Source organism: Callionymus lyra, chromosome 5 (genome assembly GCF_982586985.1).
Source record: "Callionymus lyra chromosome 5, fCalLyr1.hap1.1, whole genome shotgun sequence".
Taxonomy (NCBI): domain Eukaryota; kingdom Metazoa; phylum Chordata; class Actinopteri; order Syngnathiformes; family Callionymidae; genus Callionymus; species Callionymus lyra.
Genome location: NC_141822.1, coordinates 30,500,166 through 30,518,015, shown reverse-complemented (window position 1 = coordinate 30,518,015; position 17,850 = coordinate 30,500,166). Strand labels below are relative to the sequence as shown.

At 42.7% G+C, this 17,850-nt stretch overlaps 1 protein-coding gene across 1 annotated transcript; it reads right to left on the bottom strand.

The window, feature by feature from the left end:
* Window positions 1–1,158: 1,158 nt before the first annotated feature.
* On the bottom strand, window positions 1,159–17,831 carry arsb (arylsulfatase B). The gene is made up of 8 exons (XM_087792637.1): window positions 17,406–17,831; window positions 16,900–17,086; window positions 15,841–16,031; window positions 15,572–15,779; window positions 12,673–12,916; window positions 7,517–7,587; window positions 1,872–1,997; window positions 1,159–1,814 (listed from the first exon to the last, which is right to left on the bottom strand). The coding sequence occupies exons 1-8, from the start codon at window positions 17,652–17,654 to the stop codon at window positions 1,558–1,560; spliced, it is 1,533 nt and encodes a 510-aa protein (XP_087648763.1). The 5' UTR covers window positions 17,655–17,831; the 3' UTR covers window positions 1,159–1,557.
* Between the last annotated feature and the right edge of the window lie 19 nt (window positions 17,832–17,850).

The following is a 17,850-nucleotide window of genomic DNA, read 5'->3' as shown; positions in this document are numbered from 1 at the left end:
GCTATTTAGAGACGTTCCAGGACAAGATGTTCGGACACAAAGATTTCACTCACTTGTGAACAAACCACACATGACATCACTGTTCTTGCGTTTTGTATCGCTCGTCTGCTGATCATGTCACATGCAGGTCAAAGGTCAGTCTTCACAAAAACAAGGACCTGCCCTCTTCACCGACATGACCGCTTCCTGTCCTCTGCCGAGGGTCAAACAACAGGGGTCAAAGGTCCATGAGGGAGGCATTCAGAGGAGTTAGATTGAGGCTCAAATTCCAAACGTGTCCATAGTGAGAGACCCAGATTATTAACCAACATAATGATGCCGATCAGTTATTGAGGTTGTTTCCCCAGAAACATAACAAAATATTCGGGAAAAATCAAACCTAGACTTTACATAAACACACTAATGAAGTCTATTATTCCACAGACAACACAGCCAAAAGAATATCTAAGACGCTCACACTAACACAAACAACATCCAAGCTACACACACAAACAGACACTTTGTGTATAAACTTGCAACAAAAAAAAACTAACACATTCCAGTCAACAATCTTGACTATCCACACCAACACAGACGGATACACAAACTAAGTAAAATACTACACACAAAGTAAACCCTCACACACATACACACTCAAACGCACAGACAAAGACTTAAAAACATATCAGAACACACACGTATGGTAAAACACACATGCCAACACAAGACAGATCACAAATAGAAATTCAAACAACCATAACCAAATACACGCCTTCTAAGTCACACAAACACATCTATGTAAAAAAACACTGCAAGGCACACACATAAAACAAACACTAAAACACACATTTGTAGCCACACACAATTAAAAAAAAAGAATAGCCACCAAGAACAAAAAATAACCCACTTTAATAACACACATCTCTCAACACAAGTGTGAAGTATAAATAACTGAAGAAATAGCTTTGGGTTAAAAATAGGACCAAATCAGAGTGGCAGCGGCGTTGAGACTATTTTTGGTGAAAAGACAAAACACTTGAGATTCCTGACGTGCAGCTCAAAGATTCCTGACATTTCCACGTCTTTCTCAGAGGAGCGACGCGCAACCATTTCGCACCAACATACAAAGAGGAGCGACGTGGACATACAGATGCGAATACTCTGATTTTCGTTTAATCCCAAAACAAGACATAGAAGAAAAGATGTATTTAGAAAAACTATTTAACTATTTTATTATTTGCATAAATTATGAAACATCTGACACATAAGGTTTTAGGGGCAACTTGATCGAGTCAAGGTAAAGGAGGCACAAGGGAAGTAGAAGACACAGTTCCAAATGTACTCAATTTTATTTTATACATAGATACAATATATAAACTATATAAATTAATTTATGATTTCTATGAACAGGTAAACAGGTAATTTGTTATAGAAGCTGGATTTCATTGTTTACTGACAGGTGGTAACATTCTGAGTGATTCTGACAATATTAAATCATATTTTATTCCACGAAATTACAGTACCTGGATATTTTGAGATCTCGGCTCCCTGAGGTGCTACATTGAGAGAGAGAGACGTCTAGGCCCAGGGTCCCCAGGCTCCCGTGGCCCCCGGGTCACACTTGGGGTCGTTGTCTGGGAAGTTTATGGGTTTGGCACCTTTTTGGTAGTGATGTAATCTGGTAAGCAAATAGTCCACCACGCCTGGAAAGCGCTCCGACACTTCCTGCCTCTCCTCTGGATCAGTGTCCATGTCGAACAGCATCACAAGCTTCAGAGGGTCACCGTGGTCGGCGCTGACATTGACGCCGGGTCGGGGAAACCAGCGATCACAACCTGAAGCAGAGGGACATGAGCGTCTCACTCGGACTCAACGGTTCGGAAGAGTCCGACCTGGGTATCCAGTTAGCAGCTTCCAGTTGGAGCTTCGAATGGCAGCGTGCACAGACACATTGAAGATGGGATTGTACCAGGGGCCACCACTGTGCCGGGGACCTGAAGAAGGCTGGGAAGCTCGGCCTGGAGAAGAGTAAGCAAGATGGTAAAAAAATTACACTATTCAAGCTGAATCAGAACCATGTAGTCCAGTTCATCCCATCGTGAGATCAAAATGCTAACATGCCTTTGTAAGCATGGACACTCACTGACCAAAATATACATGACGCAGACAGGACACAAAACACAGCAAAGTTACACAATGATAAAAACAAATGAACATGTACACTTAGTCCTACAAAAATACACCGATAAACAAACACATACAGAGCAAGTCAGAGATAAAGATTCACCCACATAGAAACAGCTAGGAACAGGCAGAGGAAGACACACATGCACGCACACAAAAGCTAATTTTATTTTATTTTTGAGATTTACAGAGACACAAACAGAGACTTAGAAAGTCACATATACACACAAGGTAAGAGACAGACAAGCAAATAAAAATATACACAGAAAGAATCACAGAGAAATAAAAGATACAGTGTCAGACATGCACAAAGAGAAACACAAAGAAACAGACATACAGAGAGAGACATACACATAAAGAGTGAGAGATATAGTAGTAACACAGGTAAAGCAGAGACAGAGACACAGAGAAAGAGACGCACAAAGAAACAGACCAAGAGGGACAAGCATACACATAGAGTAGGACAGGGACGCTTAGATTCACAAAGACGAACACGTTTTAAAGACACACCTACAGGGTAAGAGAAGGACTTGGACAGAAAACACAGACGCACAGGTAAAGACACACATACAGACACAACACACATGGAGACTTGAGCGGCAGGTGTCAACGACGAGTTCCGAACGTGTCGGTGTCAAGGTCAACATGAACACATCTACAGGTTTCTAAATCACAATTCTTACAGTTGGAATTTTCATTTGCCGGAGTGAAGAGACAGGTTGAAAGAGTTTCTTTAACCTGACTTTTTGGACCAGGGCGCTCCATTGGACCCAGAGCCAAAGGGAACTGATCGTCTCTGCCAAGACCAGAAGGGAAGCGAGCAGATTCCATTGAAAATATTCACCAGGAATCGCTGAATCAGTCGATATCGGGCCACTTTTGAATACTGGACCTTTGTGCGGCGGCCGAGTCGACACCCGATATTCACGGCTGGCATTAAATACAAGTGTGAAAATAAATAAAACAACAAGTGAGTTCGCCGCTTTCCCGTAACATCAACAGAGACACTGTGAAAACAGAGAGATCTGAAAACTGGCAAACAGTGATCCGGCCTACGGAGACACATGAATCTCCCTCAACACGTGGAACGTGGGGGGCTGAGGGAGTTTGACAAATATGGTGGTGATGTGGTCGGCTCAGGGCTGCCAAACTCAACGAATAATTAGAAGGTCGTGCAGTTGAGAAGGCAGCAAAGGTCGTGGTGTAATCACCAGCAGGCTTTTTACCAAACTGACACGACAATTATCTGTTTTGTTGTGTGCGTAAACAGACCCTCCCCGCCCGGCACACACATGTCAACGTTTTGTAGCGAAGATCCTTGAGAGGAGTGGGACAATGTGGTGCTGATTAGTGCGATCCGAATCTCTCGACGCCGTCAAAAACATCCTCACATTAAAGTGGCAGACTCCGCCCTGGCCGAGCCTCTCAGAGCCTTTTATTAAACCGCAGCGACACGGAGGAACATTTCCGATCTCAGCGTTTTTTACGACCGCACGAAAGAAGCGGATTCTTCTGCGATCGCCGGGTCACGTGGGAGACTTAAACGCTTTCACATGAAGCTCAGGATTCACAACAGATCTGGAGGAGGTGTTGACGGAACCAAACAGAAAAACAGGAATAGAAGAGAAGGATCATTATTTTGGGTTTTCGGTCGGCAGTCGAGTATGAATTACATGATTCTGCTGAGTTGGACGTTTATAGAAGTGACAATACTGAACTACACACTGACAAAGGTGCACAAAGACACACCCAGAGGGTTACAGAGGGACACTGAGACAAAAAACACATAGAGAAAGAGAGGAAGGTTTTGACACAGAGAGGCAGATATACACTGAATAGGACAGGGATGCTTTAAAACACAAAGACACATGCACAAAGGAGGACACAACCAGAGGGCAAGACACACAATAAAAAGAAACAAATACAGTAGGATACATACAGAGAGAAAGACAGATACACATGAAGAAGTAAATGCCCTGAAAAAAGACACATAGAGAAAGAGACACACACATGGAGATATAATGTGAATGCTCAGAGAAAGACACACAGATGGAGATATACTGTAAATTCCCAGAGAAAGACAAACAAGTGGCCTAGAAAAAGACACATGGAGAAAGACACACAGTTGAGAAGATACATGCCTGGAGAAATACACACAGAGGAAGACACTCAAAGACGAAGCTACACACAGAGTGAAAGATGAGTAGAGAAATAAACACACAAAGACCAAAAAAGAAAGGACATGGATTACACAACACACAGAACAACATGCAAAGAGAAAGACACACTCACAGGGGAAGACACAACCAGAAGTCAAATATATGATAAAGACACACCAGAGACAAAAATGCACAGAGAAAAAGTCACTACACAAATCATAACCACTTTATCAACTCCAGGCCTTCGACTTGACGACCTGACCCACCAGCAGTGTCTCTGCTGGGGCTGGATCTTCAGTTTGCTCAGTCACATGTGGAATGCAACATCATGTGAATGTGTGCTGTACTACAGGCATTTAACCCTCTATTGCCGAACTGCTGACAGGATGTCACACAATTTAAATGAGCATAACGCCCTGAATGTTTATCTGTAGCCCCCAGTACTTCTGCAGTAGGACCACCCAAACACAGACCAGATTCACCTGCACAAGAAAGAGGGTGAGTCAAGTCTAAGGGAGAGTGCAGACACCCTGTAGAGATTACCAAGTTTGTCCACTTGTATCAAAATGTGTTGTCACACAGAGTGCTGTTGTCTGGCTCAGCTCTCTTGATTGATATAATAGTTTGAACCAGAACCCAATGGAACCTTCTAGAATCTTCTCATTTCATGTGCTTTCTGAAGAGAAAAGGGGCCTCAGGCAGACATGTTCACTTACTTATTGCGTAAAAGAGGAGTGCCTCAAATCTTCATCTGGCTCCACAGCAGGAGAATCCACAAATATTCTCAAGGAAAAGAGAAGAGGAGGAGGAAGGTTAGAGAGACAGAGAAAGAGAGAAAGCACGGCAGGGAATCAAGATGTTTGGGCAATCAAAGTACTGGATCAATTCCAAATGTAGTTTTGGTGAGACAGCACACAGAAGTGACACATTTCATTGGGGATACTGGTCCTAGACAGAACAGAAGCAGAGCTAGTTTTCAGAAAACTAAAAAGACTTTTAGTCTTTGGAGACGGGGCTGCATTCAGGGCAAATTAAAAGAGCCATGAAGAGAAGGGGAAACGTGAGGGGGTAGAGGGGAGGACTGCTGTCTGGAATTGATCAAGGATGGATGTCGCCGCGGAGGCCAACACGAAGGACTTCATCTGGAGTGATGTAATGTTATTTAGCTCATCTCGCCCTCCCACTGAAGCAATGACTAACAGTGGATTCTTACAGTTGGCAGCAGCAGGACTGTGTCGATATAGCCACGTTTCTTCTAAACTCAAGCTAATTTCAGTGTATTAATACGCCACATAGAATTTAAATGTTCTTGAACTCACCAGTCGTGTCCGTACTGCTGCAAAAACAAGGATTTTACTTTTCCGTTGTTGGCTCTTTGTGTTTGAAAACCTGGACTATCAATTTTTGCAAAAAAATGGCTACAGTATTTCTCTGTTTACAACTCTACAGGTTGTCTGTGCTCTACTTTCTCCCCCTTGGTTCTAATAAGAGACCTACATTCTCAAGGTCTCCTGACTTGGGAACTACTAGACACCCATGAATCTTCCATTATGTATCATGAGAGTCCCTATCTACCAGAAACATCGACAGTGTGGTCCACAACAGATTTTCCAAGAATTCCTGAGACTTATGACCACTGAACTCAACTCGTTCTTTGAATGTTTTCATAAGATAGCTTATATTCGGCACTTTAAACCAAGGTGGAGTGTACGCTCCAAATTTAGGAATGGAAGACTCCCCTCTTCACTCCTCTGAGATGGAAGTGGTTTGGTTCCACCTTACATAAAGCGGTTTGGACAAAAATGAGACTGTTCCACTGTGAGTCCAGCAGTCACAAGATTTCAAGAAACCACCGTGCAACAACACACACACATGCACACGCACGCACGGACGGACACACACGTCTGCGACCTTCATCAGTGGTGAACACATGGCCCTGGTGTTATCAGAGATAACAAAGAAGAGTTTGTCCCTCTGACGCTCCAGCACCTTTAGCTATCATTACTCAAAGTTCACAATTGAGCTGAAACATGGGGCATGACAGACAGATGAGCCGAAAGACAAAACATTTTCTTGAGGGTGCAACTAGGAGAGACTCAGAGTTGAACCTCTGCTGCTCCAATAGAAAACAGTTGAAGATTTTTTTTAATATATATATATTTAAGAGAGATTACAACAATATTTCTTGTCTGGACTATTGTAACAGTTTGTTTTCATGACTTAACAAGAAGGAGCTGTCTCGTCTGCAGTTAATACAGAACTCTGCAGCAAGAATTTTGACCAGCTCTAGTAGAAGAACTCACATTTTTTCGATCCTTAAATCTCTTCACTTGCTGCCAGTTTCTTTCAGGATCAACTTTAAAATGTTTGTTCTTACTTTCAGATCTATTCATGGTCAGGCTCCTCCTTACATCACTGATCTGATCCAGCCTTACACCCCAGCTCAGGCTCTGAGGTCTGTGGATCAGAATCTACTGATGGTTCCTCGCAAATGTTTCATGATCAGAGGAGAGAAATCCTTCCAGGCTGTTGCTTCTAAGCTTTGGAACGATCTTCCTTCCAAAGCCCCGACACTTTTATTCATGAAGGTTTTCCCCTGATTCTCCGAGACTCCTGTGTTTGTCTCGGTGGTGTACCTTTTAAGTATATATTTGATCAGTTATTGTTTTAAATGTTTAAGCGCTTTGTGACCCTGGTCTTGAAAAGCGCTCTAACAATATTACTTACTAGGTATTACTATTTATTACTATTCCTAAATAAATGCAATCATTTGTACAAATGTGCTTTGGATTAGATGTGATTGTAACAGACTGTCTGCGACGATCTGTCTATTATTTTGGGGTTAAATGTTGTGTTTTGTGAAGGTGTGTTTGAGAGCCTTTTAGAGATGTGATAAGAGTGAGTGGGCTTGGATTTCTACAACAACACATTAGTCAACTGGATATTTGGAGTACTTAACTTGTACTTCTACACCACCCACGTCTTTTTCTACCATGTTATTTTCTGTCAAGGAGGAGTGAATATACCATTTTGTGGGAGTCTGTTCCACCCCCCCCAACTATATTATAGTGATGCCTCAGAAAAACTTTATCAACACCATTAACTGTCAAGCTTCAAGGTCAGGGCTGATAGATCATGGTGACTGGAGGTCGGTTGTAAGTCTAGAGGGTAAGGAAAATAAGGAGGAAACTTACAGGGAGCGATGTCATAGTAGAGCGGGTCGATGTTGTGCAGCAGCTCCAGTCGTGGCGAGGCGAAGCCTTTGCTGAAAGATAAGAGTGACTTTAGAGCAGCAGCAGCTGAAACACACAGAGAACTTTGAATCCAAACCAGCTGGTGGTTGTTCACCAGCACTGACCGCACTAAGAGCAGAAACCACCGTCCCCGACCATAGTGTCCGATAACAGAAATAGCTGGCGGACTCTTCAGGTCTCACACGGGAGGCCCGAGCCTTGGCCGCGCAGCCAATTAAAGACAAACCGTCTCAAAGTCCTGCTCACACGACAACAGCATGAGCCGGCGGTCAGCTGACCGGCCCTCAGCCTGTCGAGGCCAGCGGACTCGGCACTGGTAGTTTGTGGTTCCGGCTAAGTTCTGATTTTCTGCTCCGGGTCTGCCGAAGCCCTCAATTTCACCTCCTTTTCGTGTCCACGTTTGGACACAAATAGAAAGCGGCAGTGGAAGCGGAGCCACTGACAGCTCATGTTATGGACGTGAGCTCCATGTTGGATTCTTTGAATGCTTCGTGGGTTGTTTTTTTTTTTTTTACTGTCGAAGACACTCCACAGAGTTGTGGAGATGAATGTTTGGAGAAACACTCGCTCTGCTGAAGGATCCTCATGAGCCTGTGATGGATACAGCCTTCACCTTAATGACATATACTTGCAAGCCTGCTATAATTGTTTACACTTGTTAAAGCAGGGCGGAGCCATTTCACTGTCCAGGTTACATAATGGGACTGTTCTGAGGGGCCATCCAGCCAAAAGACAAATGAAAAAGATGAATATGATAACATGGAGGAGTCGACCTCAGAGATAACAGAATATTAATAGGTAAAGATTTGGCAAGAACTGCTGTTTGCCTACTGATTTCTTTCTTTTTTTCAAACTAAATGTAAAAACTAACTTGAGTGAACATACAATAGATATACCCCAGTGTAATAAAGAGTATTTCTTCCTAAAAATAATAACTGGTTGGTCCACTCTCAGCAACAACAACTAAAAAAGCTTTTTTAAAAGCTTGCAATGACAGCGGTGTGGAGGAATTTTGTCTCACTCAGCTTTGCAGAAATGTTGTATTTCAGTGTTCAGCGTGAACGGCCTTTTTAAGGTAATGCCAGGACCGTTGCCTGTTTCTGTCGCAAAACCACAATTAACGTGAAAAATGTAATGTATGGTTAAATTCTACTACTTACTAACGGAAGCAATTAAAAATGTTTATTCTAAACTCCACTTTACCGAAATTATTTCACTTGAGAAATGTTTTACTCTCCGTCTTTGTGTTTGCGTCATGTCTGACAGGTGGACAGGATCATCTTCACCTCCTTGTATGATGATCATTGTGTATTCAGGGCCGGAGACTTATGGTAATTATTGATTATTATTACCTGCTCTTACTTTACGAATTTTCCATATGGTTCATGCACCGGAGTAGGTTTTAAGTAGAGTTCATGAAAATATATTTGCATAGATTGAAACAATTTTCCTGAATGATATCCATTCTCTTTTAAGTATTTTGGGTAGGGAAAATAATTAATGGTTCGGTTTATCACAGCAAGTTTTCGAGATTCTGAAGCAGAAAAAAGCCCCATACCATCACACTAGCACCACTACATCTTACTGTTGGTATGATGTTCTGAAATGAAGTGTAATGCCAGATGTAATGAATGACAAACCTCCCAAAAAGTTCAACTTTTGTCTCATCAGACCACAGAGTTTTCCCCAAATTAGTTGAGCTCATCAACAGCCACGATCATTTGTTTTCTGGTAAATTTGAGATGAGCAAGCACTGCTTTGGATGTTGTTGTGGGGTCTTTTGTGACCTCTTGGATGATTTGTTGCTGCGCTTTTGTATTCTTGAGTATTTCTGGTTGGCCGGCCACACTTGGGAATGTTCACTACTGTTCCATGCTTTTACCATTTGTGGATTATGACTCTTAGTGTGGTTTTTCAAAGCTTTCGAAATTACTTCATAACCTTTTCCAGACTGATGTATCCCAATTACTTTCTTTCTCAATCATTCCTGTATTTCGTTAGATCTCAGCATGATGTCGGGTTTGTAAGGTTCTGTAGGTCTACTTCAGGATTCAGGCAGGTGGCATTTAAGTGATTTCTTGATTCAGAAAAGGTGTGACAGTAAGTAGGTTTGGCTAGAAAAACCTTTATTTCAAAACTGCATGCTGTGTTCACTTATTAAATCTGACAGTCTAAAGTTTGACCAATATGTAAAAAAAAAAATGTAAATCACCTTTTGTACTTACATGATGGTTGACTTCAAAATGCAGTTTTTGAAGTATACATTTGCATTACAGATATGTATACAGATTTATGAAGACATCTACGGATGAGGTGCAATGAAAATGAACAGAATTTAAAAAGAATGAACAAGGAAGCACTTATTCACACAGCTGTGTCTAAGTTATGGTGCATGATGCCAAATAAAAAATAAATATTGAAGGGGCATCACATACAACAATGTGAATAATGAAAAAAACAACACTTACACTATCATCTCAACTGATGCAACCTGGACACATCATCAGTAATGTAACATGGGGTCACAGAGGGTTTCGGGTCCTTCAAACATCATGTGTCCAGGTAGCGCTACCACACCCATGGTTATCCTATCTTTAACCACAGCCACCATGAGGAAACCTGTGCTTCCTTGTGACCTCCTTAATGGACCTTTAATTACTGGCCCATGTGATGCCCAAGATGTTGTAGGCCGTGAGTCACTACTCCCACCAGTGTCTTGTGCCGAAGCCATGTCTCAGCCACATCCACAGCCACTGCTGCCTTCCACTTCAACCGTATCCTCCTTGATCCTTGATCCCGGCTTAGAAGACCTTGGGGGTCCTGTGACTCTGTGTATTCCAGCACCTCCCTAGCACACCCCACCTTGAACTCCGCATTCACGAAGCATCAGCTTGTTGTTCTGGCCATAAAGGTTGACGCTGCTCACGCTTCTGGGTTGGCCCCATAAATTTCCATAGAAACCTGCTGACTCTCGATAGATCAGTAGGGGACAGAGGATCTGTGGGAGGATGCCATGTTGTTAAATCCAGGCCTTAAACTTGCCTGGTAGGCCTGACTTGTAGCCAGACTACTGAGCCAGAACCTGAGCAAGTTCAAGGTTAGTAGCATAAATAGCCTCTGTAACTTTTAGGCTGAAGTCACACACTATTCCCAGGCTCCTCACTGGTTTCTCAGTGATTGATGGTATCTGGGTAGTGGAACTTGTTGGTGATCATTCCTTTCTTCAACACCTGGATTTTGCTGCCTTGAAGCACGAGAGCCCGGGTATTCATCTCTTTCAGGCTCTTCAGGGTCCACCTGCTCCTAGGGATGTGTGGTGTTGTCAGATCGTCCATGAAAGCCCTAATGGGCTGCTGACGGATTTGGTGAGGGGATCTATGTACTGGCCTTTGGTAGACTTCACCAGCATGTTCATTGCAAGTTTAAGTAACATCAATGAAATTGTGCATCCAGTGATAATGCCCTTCTCAACCATGTGCCAATCTGATGTTGTAGACCCAGCAGAATCTCTCAGGCTCTAACTGTTGTAGTAGTCCAGAATGATGTCCCTAAACATGTCCAGGGTGTGGTGCTGGCGCAGGGCCTCCTCAACCAGTTTGTGGGGAACGGACCTATTGGGGTTTGTGAGGTCCAATCACAGCACCAGCAGTTCCCCCTTGTTCTCCCGGGCTTCCCTGATCAGCTGTGTGACCACGCCTGAGTGCTCCAGACACCCCGGCACCTTTGTTAGCCCTCCTTTCTGGAACAAGGTCCCTGGCAACAATGCTGAAGAATATCCTCCCCTCAACACTGAGAAGAGAGATGTTTCTGAACTGGTCGATGGACTTAGACTCTTCCTCCTTTGGAATCCACACCCCTTCTGCAAACCACCACGGTTGATCAACCTTTCCCCTCCTCTATGTGACCTTTAGGATGATCCAGAGCCTCTCTAGCTTCAGGAATTTCTTGTAAACCCTGTAAGGTACCCCACTTGGTCCTGGGGCTGAGCTCACTCTGGCCTTTTTGATCACCCCATTGATCTCCTTCCAGCTGGGCTCCTCCCTGTCGAAGTCCAGAGTTGGTGCAGGTGGATCAATTAGGTGCTGGCAGTGGCCCAGATCTTGATCCCTGGATCTGTCACATGAGGTGTCTCTGAGTAGAGGTCAATCTCAGATTGAGAGCAGATGAGCTGGCCACTCTGCTTCTTCCCAAGTAGCTGTTTTGTGAACCCAAACGGCCCTTCTCTTTCCTTCTTCCCTCCTTCTCCTTTGCGACTCTGCTCTCCTCTGGGTCATGAGCTTCTTGTGGAGAATGTTGCGCAGCTCTTCTAGAGGACATCTCTCCTGCTCCCTCTCCTCCTTGAACCTCCTCCTCAGGCTCTTCATCACTTGCCTTAGCTGGTGGATCCTGTTTGCCCTGATGTTCATGGTGTAGGGGAGGTTCACCGCTCTCTTCTCCTCCAGTCCAAATCTCTCAGCTGCTAGGATGATGATGATGGTCATCATTCTAATTTAAAAAAGCACTTAAACTAATATAATGTTTTAACAAAAATGGGATAATCAATTTACTGGATGTTTAAGAAGCTATAGATGAGAGCCGAGTCTCTCACGGGCGCAAAAGTCTACTCCACAAAAGATGAACTTGATTTAAAATAAAAGTTGCATTAAGATCCAGTATTACCTCAGATATAGTGGATATCATGGTGGCTGATGTTGCATCTGAACAAAGCTCTCGTCTTAATTTAAACTTCAACTTGAGCCCCCCACATTTTTTTCGTCACTTAGTGTTCTAGTGTTGGTTTGCGGTCACGCGAGAGAAGAAAACACTTTATGAGAGCTGAGGTGGACGAACACTTCTGTGGCTGCTGCCTCGTTAACTGCAGTGAGAAGTCTCGACCTCAGCAGCTCAGTGTGGAGACGCTGGAGGATTAAGACGCGAGGCAGACGTGTGAGAGAGTGACTGATGGAGTTTCCTTCTTCTCCACCTCCAATCAGCAAAGAAACAAAGAGCGTATTGAAGGCCTAGAGAGAGAGAGAGACGGAGAGAGAGAGACGGAGAAAGAGAGAGGGAGAAGGGGCGGCGGGCAGGGTCTGAGCGTCAGATGGTGACTTACTCACCTGATGGTGTTCCACACGTTGAAACTGTCCAGGGGTTTGAAGGAACTGATGTTTCCGCTGGCCAGATGCACCAGTGTCGGGAACCAATCAGAGATGTGTATTAGCTCCCTGGAGACGCTCCCTGGTCTCCTCAGCAATGGACTTGTGACGAATCCCACTCCCCGGATTCCTCCCTCCCACAGGGACCACTTTCTCCCTCGCAGTGGCCAGTTGCTGCCCCCGGCCAGCGTCTGACCGCCATTATCTGGGAGGGAGATACACAAACATGAGAAGCATGAAAAACTCCGGAGGTTTAGTCCTAAGGGAAACAATTGACTCAAACTTTTTTGTGTGAAAACCGTTTCACTTGAACTTCACAGTTTACAGTGTATGCGTCACCATGGGAACAGAGTGACTGTGAGTGAGTCAGTATGACGCGAATGATGTCAAAACATTCCAGGAGTGACTTTACCAGTGCAATTAGAAACACTTACTGTAGAAAATTACTCACACAAAATAAACCACTGAGGAAAGTGTCATGAGGGAGAAAAAAAAAAAACTTTCTGAAGGAATAAATAGGTTAAAAAGAAGGCAGGAAATAAATAAATAAATTGGTTAAATTATTTAAAATATTTAACAATAGTAAGATAAAATACCAATATATGTTACGTGAAGAAGGAGAAATGAAAACAAGAGAAAGAGAAAGGAAAGAAAAAGAGAAAGACATTTTTTTTTAAAAAGACACACAAGGAAATTTTGGGTTGACCAGCAATTAATTCTCGCTCACACCAACCTCACATGACACGTGTCATGCTTTGGCAGCCTGAGTGTTCAGAAGCTTTTAAACTTGACACTGAGGAAAGAAGAAGGAGTTCAAAGCACACTGTGGCACGTCAGCGAGGACAAACAGGGGAGTCGGGGCGGCCCACTTCTTCTTCCAGAACTCCAGGAAATCGACCGATTCCTGAACAGTTGCTGGAAAAGTCCGTCTGCTGCCTAATGCTTTTTCCAGCAGGGCCGCGTCTCTCTCTCCCAGCTCTCCCCACGGCTCTCTCGCTCATGTGCTGACGGTAAGCCCTCGTTTCATCATCCAGGAATCTGGAGGTCCCTCCAAGTTCATTACTACTGACACATGTGGGTCACGGAGGAAGAGGGTTCTGGAACTGTGACTCACTCTAAACTGGAGCATTCACAACTCTTTCGTGAGTGACTTCCTTTCCTGCTGGTCAACAACGATGACATAACCACAAGAGTCACACAGAAGGAGGAAGTTTCTTCTTCTGGCCTCTACAGCAGCGTCTGTGCAGCATCTGGCTGGAAGGAGCCCAAAACCTGCAGAAAGAAGGAGGCCACCTACTGCGGCCCACATAAAAGCAGGCGCTGCACCTTCGCAGCGTTGTTCTCCTGATAATGAGCCTTTAAAACTCCACTTCAGTCGGACGCCGACGGCTTCCACATGTGCAGACTCACCAGCGGCAGTCAAATAAGGGCTTACTTCAGAACAGCAGCCATTACCACAGTTCCATTTCCACACAGGCGGGGGGAACACTGCCCCCTGCTGGACCTTAGGAGAGATTAGTGCCAAGTCTCGTGACCCCAATGTCAGAGGGAAGATTTTAAAGATTTTAACGGAAACAGGTGGAAAGAGGTGCTTCATGAACCTGAAAATGAAGATAAAGGAAAGAAAACATTTCCATGTGCACGAAAAACAGACAGATGTTGAACAACCAGGACAACAAATATGAATAAAAGGAAGCAATAAGTAAAAAAGTCTAAGTAAATAAAAGAAGAATCGAAAAAGAATGATAATAATGACAAAAAATAAAATAAAGAATAAAAATACCAATCACATAGAAATACAGAGAAGAAAAAGAGAGAGCAGAAAATAATATGATTAAAAAGAGGAAAACAGTGTTCAAAAAGAACACAGAAACAATGCAAAAAGACAGAAAAAATACAGAGAAATGACTCAGTTGAAAAAAATACATTAAAAGAAAGAAGAGTGGAAAAATTAAAGAATTTAAGTTAGAAAGAAACAAAAAAGTAACATAAGAGATACTTAAAGAAAAGAAGAAAATAGCTAAAAAAAAAAAAAAGAAAAAAGATAAAAGCAGACAGTGGAAAAAGAAGGATAGTGAAATAAAGATGAAGGTAACAAAAATGAGAACATAAAAAAGACTGAAGAGGAATCGTGAAATAAAGAGGGATTAAACGTAATGAAAGAAAGTCAGAAAAGTGTAAAAAACCAAAAGGAAAGAACAAATATAGAACAATGAAATGGAATACAGTATGATAGAATAGGGCTTAATAGAAAAAAGAGAAAAAGAAGGAATGAAACAAAATTAAAGAAAGGAAGTAGAAGACGGTTAGTATAGAAAAAAGAGGATCAAAGCGTACAAACAATATGGAAAATGAATAAAAGGAAGAAACTAAAACAATTAAATAACAAATAGAAACAAGAAATAAAGGAATACATACTGACAGTGAGAGACTGAAAAGAAAAAAAGGAGTAAAAAAAGATAGTAAATATAGAAATTAATTAATTAATTAAGAGCATGAGTTAAGAAAATTCAAGTGAAACAGTAATTAAAGAAAAACATTTTGACATGGAAAAAAGGAGAACATTTAAAAGGAGATAATCTGCTCGATTGTCATGTGTTTTTTAAATAAAGTTAAATTCAATGGTGTCTAGTTGGAGGTGAACGGTTGTTTGTGTTCAGGACTTACGGTCACACAGAGTCAGTCGTCATCCTTAAACTCTTGACCTTGAGAAACTGTCTGATGTTTGATTCACTTCAGGAGACCACGTTTCCCAAAGTTGATTCTCAGAAATTGATTTGTGTCACATTGAAATCACACAGCTGAACAAATCTACCGTCACATGACATGTCATGAGATGAGGTCATGAACGAGGACTCACCTGTGGAGAACACCAGGACCGTGTTGTTCCAGAGTCCACTCCGCTGCAGAGCTTCTGTGATGTTGCCGACAGCCTCGTCCATCGCAGACACCATGCCTGCGTACCGCCTGCGGAAAGGGTCCGTGATGAAGCTGTAGGGGGCAGTATAGTGCTCCGGGACCTGGAGTGGAGCGTGGACCGACTGCAGTGCCACGTAGAGGAAGAGGGGCTGGAGGAGAGTCATGAGACAGTGTGTAATGACGGAAGTCTTGACCTGCTAAACCACAAACCTTGTTCTGGTCGTGATGTGTGACGAGGTCAACTGCTCTTTGGCTGAACAACTCTGTAGAATAGTTTCCTGTGTAGCCCACCGCCACTTCCTCTCCATCCCTGAGGTCCAGTGCACAGCGGGTCAGGTTTAAGGGTGTGATGGGAACGCAGCGTACGTGACTGTAATAGTCCTCACTTCCCAACAGGTAACCTGCAGGTGTAAGAGCGTACATTCAAACACCATCTTAAAGCAGAGAACTGCACTTCTTCAGTAGCACCGCCATCACATAGACCAGATTCACCTGCACCAGTCAAGAGTTACACAGGTTTTTTAGAGCAACTAAATGATCCCTTTTATTAAAAAACAGAATCTGAAAAGTTATAAAAAAGGCTTTTAGAATGACATATTAAATCAGCTAACAGAGCTGCAGTGCTGAGTTCACTTAGAGGGAGTGAGAAAGAGCCAGCTGAAACATGATTAGGTGAATTGCTAATAAATAACGAAATTGAATTATTACAAGGGTTTTTATGATCATTTCATTCAATGACTGAATGGAATGAAATTAGTTTTTGAGGTCATACAATGACCAAAACAATCATAAAGAAATATTAGAAAATATGGTTTAATTTCAGGCATGTTTCAAGTCCAACTACACCTGAAATCACCAGGTGTCTCTGGCAATGTCTCTGTGAGTAACTATTTGTGTTAATAACCCTGTATGACAAATATAAAATTGTTTACGTCTGCATTGAATTACAAGAGTGTTTTTTCAGGTTAATAATGCTTAAAAGTATGAATAGAAATTATAATAATTACAATAAATCCAGTTTAAATTCATCTGTTTTATTGTTCTTGAACTAAATCCACCAGAAACTGGGAATACATGATGCCCCAGGAGTAATCAAGTAATGTTAAGATATATAACCTATAACTACATCCGACAGCAAAACAATCCCCATCTTGTGTTAACAACACAGGCAATAAAAGTTTCTGATTCAGACTCTGATAATAATACCAAGATAACCTGTAAATAATTTATAGTTAATTCTAATTGATCCAAATCACCATAGCAACATACCAAAGTAAGTGTCGAAGCCTCTGCGAGTCGGCAGACAGTCCTTCTTGTACATGCCCAGGTGCCACTTGCCCACCATGTGCGTGGCATATCCCGCCTCCTTCAGCACCTGAGGCAGCAGCCTCTCATCCAGGGGCACGCAGTAGGGCTGACATGGCCAGATGATCTGGTGCTGCATTCCCGTGTGGATCTGAGCAGAATAATTCATTTGTTGATTACTTATCTATCTATCTATCTATCTATCTATCTGAAATTACTATTTTCTGTAACGACAGGTTGCACCATGACGCCCTCTAGAGTCCAAATCAGGTACATAGACCACAAACCGTTTTTAAAGTTTCTTCAGAGTACATTAAGATATTTATGAAAGTTTTAACAATCTTTTTTCACATTTTAACAATTAAGAATCTCTCTTGATTTTCTATGCAATAAAATGCTCTTGGGTTACTGATCTTCTCTCTATCGCTCTGTTCTTTCCTGACACTCTTCACCTGAAGATGCTCTCTCACCTGGTACCTGCCGGTCATCAGCTGGTTCCTGGACGGGGTGCAGAGCGGCTGCACGTAGTAGTTCTCCAGTCGAACTCCAGCCGCAGACAGTTTGTCCAAGTTCGGTGTCTTGATCTCTGAACCATGGTAGCCGACATCGTTCCAGCCGAAGTCATCTGCTAGAATAAAAACTATGTTTGGCTGCAGCGCTGCAGACAGCGAGGAGACGCTCAACACCAGGATAAAATAGACCGTCAGAGGTTCAGCCATTCTTACAGTTCGCTACCGCGAGCAAAATACGGAAGTATGTGATCATGAGAGATGGCGGAAGTTAATAAAACACGCATCATGTGCGCTTTAACAGATAATTTAGTCACTAGTAGTCATATCAGCTGTCATGTTAACATTATTGAACAAATTCATAGTTTTGTTGTCATCAATATTTACGGATTGAAAATCCTGCCAC